Here is a 7,250-nt window from a genome sequence, read left to right as displayed (position 1 = left end):
GGAACCTCGCAACCGAGTCGCCATTTTGTTCGTTGAATGCCCAGGCGCGTATCAGTGTTTTGTGTATCCCCACAGGGGATACATATATCACTAGTGATATGTGTGCGGGGATACACATATCACGGGGATACACATATCACTGTGACACAGGTGGGCCATACGCAAAGAACGAGGATCTTTCTCTTTATTCAGGACGACTTTTGGCAAAATTGAGGTTAGAACTATCGAACAAGCATACGCAATATTCAACAAGCACGCAGTAATGTCAAAGGCATTACCTAACTATATCTATACCTATATCCATACCTATATCTCTCAGTGCCATAGGGCACATAAGGCTTTGAAATTCTCTTTCCTCCCACTTTATTTTGCTGCTACAGCTCTGACTTGCAGTCGCCCCTGACTGCCACCCAACTGCGCGCCTTTCTTTCTAATTCATTCTCCTCCACGTTGTTTTAAGTCGACCTGGTCTTCAAAGGCATTAGGATCTCAAGACGTTTCTGCTGTACGCTCACAAAGACTTCTATTGTTTGCTGAGAAGATTTATAGTAGCTACAAAAAGTGATTCGACGGCAAATGCGGGAAATTATGTGCCTTTGTTATACTTTCTAGCCGAGAACTGTTCAAGAAGGAGCTACAAGTAGTAATGTTGTCTTAATTGAGCGAACGATAATTCAATTCAATTCGATAGGGAGTTTAAGTAGCCACGACGGCCTTTGTTCATTTTTCTCTGGAAATTTTTATAGATGTTCGGTTTCAATTAGCTTTGATGGCAGCCAACATGGCAAATTGAACGACCTCTTGACACTATAGATCCAAACTCACCGCGAAAGTTTTACACATTGCTACAAAATTAAGGATCTATCGTAAGGTTCCGATATTATATTAATGGTTGCTTTTTGGGATTCAAAAACCTCTTCCTATACTGAGCAACTTCTCGACGGGACATGGGTACTTTTGGGTCTACCTCATTCGAACAGGTTTTCATACATCTCAATTTAATCATGCTGAACGTAAACATCTCTTAACAGGTTACCTAGAGGACAAAATTAACTAGGTTTAGTTTTGGAAAAAGGGGGTAGCTAATTTTAGACCCTGAAAATTATGGAAGACGATGAAAACAATTATTTTAGAACAGACCGGTGGATTTGTTTCGTGTTGTGTATTTTATTCACGCTTCACAGGTTCGCCAAACCTAAAATTGTTCTTTGCATTTATAGGTTTTCGGATATTTATGAAGTATTCCGGTTCCAGTGTAGTTCAACTTAATGAGTTTACAAAACAAGAAACTTCAACATTGGCAACCGAAAACTCAAATCTTACTTATTCGCACAAAACGTCATTTTGAGGGAAACATTTTGTCTGTTTAAATTTGCCAAGAACACTTCTTTCAACGTGTTCCATGGCCTAAATTTAGGATAAAAGCATACGTTATACAGTAGTTTCGTTACATTCTGTTTAATTTTGCTGCTCGTACGTTAGGAAGGCGGTTACTTTCGCTGGGTTGCTTCTCTCGGATTTCAGTTGGTAGCATTAAGTATCCCTCTACTTTCGAAGGGTCACTTCGTTCAAAGCTTTACGATATCCCTTTTGAAACCCCTATATCGATGAGTTTGTTAAGACAACAAGTTTAGGTACGTGAGAAAATAGCAACCGATTTAACGGTTACTTGAGGTTGGTCAGTTTACGGTTGTTTATGTGAAGGATTTCGAATTTACTGAGATTCGAACGAACGAATAACCAAAGGTTTTGCAGATCGAGGAGGTGTTATTTTGGCTAAATATACTAGATTTAATTTATTAAAAGTAGGTTCAAGTATCAATACAGGAAATGTACGAAATCGCTTGAAAACATAACCACCTTGAAAAGAAGTTATTTACGAGCCTAAAACTGAGGAATAAAAATCTCATCGTCTTACACGGGGCTTTCAGGACGCGTGCTACTAACTAGTGACTGTGTAGCTAGTGATGTCTGTTCGTGACCTCGCCGCTTCCGTATTGCTTCTTCAGCCGGTTGTCCTTTCCAATATCAGTATGGCGACAGGCTCAGCACACAAAGTAGTCACGAACAGTATTTTGGTAGACGATAGTTGGTAACTCAGAACCCAGATCTTCATTTTTTGCAAATATGTATTAAAGTAATCAGTCGTGAAAACTTCTTGGTACTTTTGTTGGTGGCCATGGGAAATGATTGACTACGAAAAGTCTTTGCAAGAGAGAATGGCAGTTTTGATTGTAGTTATTTCCATCATCGCCGCATTTTTGACACGTTTCCCAAGATTCAAATAAATAACAAGCAATTACCTAAGAAAATCATGATTTTTTCAGTTGCGAGGTTTATCATCGTATTTTGTAGGAGACGGGAAATAAATTTAGACATGTTTATTAATATTCGCACGTGAATATTAACACCACATGCAAAACACTTTCACATATACTAGCAAGTGTCAATTAGCAGATAAGCATGATAAGTTACTCTGTAGTTGAACTCACAGTTAAGTGAAAATGGGGCTTTATAATTTCCCATCTAAATCTACAATCATGGACAAAAATCTTGGGACAAATTTGCACTTTTGGCGCTTTTGCGCACACGCCAGACGCAAATACAACTTCACCTGCCTAACCTCCCCACCCCCCCCCCCCAGCCCCTCATATAATGTTGAAAACTACAACCGGCAATTTCTTCTGGTTTTCAACGTTGTATTGGGTGGGGACGGGGAACAGTAACGCGTTTTTAAAAGGAACGCTGCGCTTTTTTCAAACTTCAGTAGTAAAACACAGATAATTCATTAAATTACATTAGTGTCCCAAGGACTTTTGGCCACGATTGTAGGTCCCATTCCAAAATTATGGAACACGCTAATGTAACCACGAGAGTTAAATTTATCCATTTGGTGTCCCTTTCATTTTTTTGTGTTTGTTTGTTATTTAGTTAATTTTTTGCGTACTTTTTCAATCGGTGCAGATTCCCGTTTTTTCACATCGTGTTATGTAATAGTCTATTGTTTATCACGTAACATCGTGAAGTCTATTCTTTTGGTTCAAAATTACGTTGTATAGCGTTTTAGTTTTTTTAGTTTTTATTCAGCCGTTGTCACTTCCGGAGTGCCGTACAGATCTTGTAAGAAATCTCGTTTTTTCCTTTCTATTTAAGTTCGTATTTATTAATCTTGTATTTTTTTCTTGTTCTAAGGGAATCGTTAAGATTAAAAGGACGAATTCAAACCATAGAGGAGTGTTGTCTACAAAGCTCCGTAGCAAATTAAGGTCGGCAACCTATATTTACATTTGCAAAGCGAACATACTTAGGATCAATGTGAATACCCGGAGCTGCAATCTGTGTAATAATTAATAAGGTTTTAATGCTTCTATCTTTTGTAATGTTAAGTATTTTATGAAAATTGTTAATAGACTAATTTTGATAGCTATTACAAGGTTTTGTAATTTCTTTTTTTTATTTCGATGTGATACAGTAAACACCCGCGTATAAGAACCTAGTGATTTAAGAACCTACAGGCTGAAATTGGGCCTTTTAATACCCAAATATATAAGAACCTATTTAGGCTGGCAAAGAACAATAGGTTCTTATACAAAAAAACACTCTTATTTTGTAGCCAAAATACTGGATTTTAATTGATAGAAATTGTGAAATTTCTGAGAAACACCATGAAAATTATTTGTTTAATTGAAAATCTCTTAAATACAGAGTATAGAATACTGTATAAAATCATACTGCTGTTTTTATTTATATATTTATATTGCTGTTAACAATTTACATTATTATCAAATACAACTGTAAATATGGTAGCCTATGATACTGAATTTATTATTGTTTAAAAAATAAGGCTTGGCATTTTTGCGGTTTAAAATACAAATGTTCAACCATTATGACATACTAGTACTACAGTAGCTCTCTGAATGGTATCACTATGACAACTCCTACAAATAAGAACCTACTAAGAACCTAATCAGCCTGAGTTCGGAAAAACTACCCCAAAATATAAGAACCCATTCAGCCTGAACCCAAAAATTCTAGGTTCTTATACGCGGGTGTTTACTGTACCACAAATTAAGGATGAATCACATACTTATGATTCAGTTAAGTCCCTTCCAATGCCAAATATAGAGAGTCCCCTTCCCGATACCAAGATGTTATTTCGAAGGTTGGTCAGAGTGCAATTTGAATGCACTCTCTTGTACAAAGGTGATGAGAAATGGAAAAATTCATGAAAACGGGACCGTAGCAGCCCTAGTTCTCCGCTGTGTAACCCCAATCGAGTCTCTCTCATAGGCTCTCCGTTTTGGATGGATTAGGCCCCCTCGTCTCTTTTAAGCCTCTCCCTCCCCTCCACTCTTTTCGTTCACGACTAAAAAGTAACAGACTCTATTACCAATTTTTATTTTGCTGCAATGGAGAAAATCGAGAGCGAATAATCTCATTGTTTAATAGAAACACGATTTATAACCAATCAGCGCGCGTATTTTCTTAGGACTGTTTGAAATAAATTAGCCCCGCGCGGGGGGGGGGGGGGTGGGGGAGGGGGAAGGGAAGGACTTTATAGAGCACTAACGGTATGAAACCTCATTACGATGTATAAATCAAAATGTTATTTTCTAATTTTTCTCTTAGCTGGCGGTTGGAGTTCGATCCGACGGTATTTGTCATGAGGTGTAAACTTTGGACGAGACGACTGGCATACACGTACGCAGTGTTTATTTTAACATTTGCTACTTCTTTGATATTGATGGTCTACGTGAATACCTCAGCCAGACCTAGGCTACGAAACGAGAGCAGAATTGCTGATGATTCCATTCCATTGGTAGATTTTAAAGATTTGGGAAATCGCAAGCCACGAGTGTTGCTATTGGTTACTGCTGGCAGTGCGCCGCAAAGGTATGACAGAAGACAGGCTATAAGAGATACATGGTGGAAGCACTGTGACGACAGTCAGGTAAATATGAGCATAGGTTTGTAGGGTATTTTGAGGCTGGCCACAGATAAATCACGATATTTCGGGCTGTCAGAGAAAAGAAAGGTTGTCAGTTGACCCAAAGGAGGTTCGAGAAAATAGTTCTGTGAAACTGATAATAAATGATATGCAAGTAATACGATAATTGACTTATGCCTTGTAATCCTAGTCTGCGAGCAGGCTCACGTTGGAGCACGAGCACAAGCGCGCGCGTCGTAGACGCGTGCGCGAAATCGAGCGGCGAATATTCGACTATCTGTCGGGACTGGAACTAATCAACAAATGCAATCAAATTATAGCTGTTCCCAACAGTTAACATCCCAAAGCCAAGGCGATGCAAAGTCGTTTTCATTCACATTTAAAATAAACAAGGACGATCCCCTCATTTCGATAAATGTTACAGTTAATGCGTTTAAATTAACTAAAGTCCAATGCTGAGAGCACAAAATAGCGAAAACTACGGCGACTGAATGGAAAGAAGTTATAAAAAGATCCAGTGCAAAGACGAGCTCACATGGCCTGCTCACATGCTCACATGTTCGCCACATGTATTAAACGGTTCCAGTTTACTGGCCGTGACATGCCCTGCAAAAATCAAGCGGGGTGGCCATTTTGGTGTCCTTACAGGAAAGTAATTTTTTTTCTGCATATAACCGTGCACAGGGAAAACAATTCTAGAAAGCCACAGGTCAATTAGTCAAGAGGCGGAGCAGTTAGCAACATGGCGATAACAGGGGGAGGAGCTTAATAAAACCACTTTTTTCCAACGATGTCCACAGTCTCTCTACTCTTCGTTTGTCTCGCTTCTTTCGCCTTCCCTTGCCCGCCTCCGCGTGATTCGCGCTGGCCTCGCTCGATTTTTCTTTCACGTGCGTTGAAGAATAGAGAGGCTGTGAACAGCCTAATATTGCAGAGACAGTGATCCACCTAACTTCTTTTTTATTTATCTCAAACAGGTCAAATGCGTGTTTGTTACAGATGGTATCATTCAGAATGCCACTCAACGTGTTCTCGTGATCCAAGAAAGAAACCAGTACAAGGATCTGGAGTTTCTGCCGGTGGCCGGGGGTTTGGTATTCGGGCAACGTTTTCTACATCAGATCGAATGGGCAAAGGCTAAATTTGATTTCCAGTATCTTCTTAAGATCGATGATGATTATTTCTTGTGTTTAAAGAGACTTTTATCGGAGTTACCCATGCGACCGAAAAACGGACTAGTCTGGGCGAATTTCCACTGCGAGGCAGGAATCGCTTGGGCGGATGAAGCATTCGTTATTTTCTCAAGAGATATAATCCATAAATTCCTCGCGCAAGATAAGAACAAGACGTTGTGCCATCCTTTTGGCGATCAAACTTATCACCTATGGCTTAATAACATGAACAAGACGTATTTCCATGACTCGAGGCTGCATCACAATCCACCAGCGTCCTTTTTGCTATTTTTTGAAAATAAGACAAACGTGTGCGACGCGTATATTGGAATACACGGTACATACGAGAGGAAAATGAGAGAATTTGACCTTACTGCTAACGATGGTGCAAAAGATCTAGCCTCGCTGACTCTACCTCCCTTTTCAAAGTTTTGCGCGACTACGAGATTTAACCATCGTGTGTTTACTGCAAAGTACAACTATGAACCTAAGCCTTGCGTAGAAAATCCCACTTGGGTTAATTCAACAGGGATGTATATTTACGGCCGTGAAAAGCAGGGATGAGGAACTCGGAAGTAAAGCAAGGGGCAAGATTCTATGGGGTCTGTGGAAAGAGAATTGCGTAATTAAAGGGCCCTAGTCAGCCACACCTTTGTTTTTGTTCACATGCGGGAGTTTCGTTATTATATCTTATTCGGAGCATGTCAGAACGAAGTAAATTATCTTCTCAAACTCATTAATAATACATCAAGTTAAAACAAACGAACGCACTCTTTAATCTACGATTACTTCTAGTATAATACAATCGCTAAAATGTAAATTTCATTCCTAATTTCCGGAAAGTGTCCTGATACAAAAGGTTCTCGAGCCAAAGCCTCCTTGTTTATCCGGCATAAGTAACGTTTCTTATTCGAAGGCAATTAACACGTCTACTTCCCCAGTTGGTCTTGTGATTTCCCCTTTTGTTACGTTTCTGATTATGAATAGATGATATACTCCGATCCATCCAAGTTTATAGTTTGAATGTCGGAAGTTATGTTATCTATTCCGAATACGTCTATTTGTGATTCTTTTGCCCTTTTGTCAATTAGTGTGAGCTTGTATTTGCGGGATATTAACTTTTCATTAAC

The 7,250-nt window shown here is 39.2% G+C and overlaps 1 protein-coding gene across 1 annotated transcript; it reads left to right on the top strand.

The window, feature by feature from the left end:
• Positions 1–4,663: 4,663 nt before the first annotated feature.
• Positions 4,664–6,684, top strand: LOC145470872 (uncharacterized). Its single transcript, XM_081454751.1, has 2 exons — positions 4,664–4,951; positions 5,926–6,684. Exons 1-2 carry the CDS (start codon positions 4,664–4,666, stop codon positions 6,682–6,684), a joined length of 1,047 nt encoding a protein of 348 aa, XP_081310877.1.
• Positions 6,685–7,250: the final 566 nt, after the last annotated feature.

Source organism: Orbicella franksi, chromosome 15 (assembly GCF_964199315.1).
Source record: "Orbicella franksi chromosome 15, jaOrbFran1.1, whole genome shotgun sequence".
Classification (NCBI taxonomy): domain Eukaryota; kingdom Metazoa; phylum Cnidaria; class Anthozoa; order Scleractinia; family Merulinidae; genus Orbicella; species Orbicella franksi.
Note: the sequence above shows the minus strand (reverse complement) of the source record. Positions and strands in the feature narration are given on the sequence as shown.

What these genes read in the sequence shown, in the direction of transcription:
- LOC145470872 (XM_081454751.1), top strand. Translation starts at nt 4,664, where the DNA reads ATGAGGTGTAAACTTTGGACGAGACGACTGGCATACACGTACGCAGTG. An exon ending in AGCACTGTGACGACAGTCAG is followed by an intron (nt 4,952 to 5,925) that starts GTAAATATGAGC and finishes TATCTCAAACAG; the next exon opens with GTCAAATGCGTGTTTGTTAC.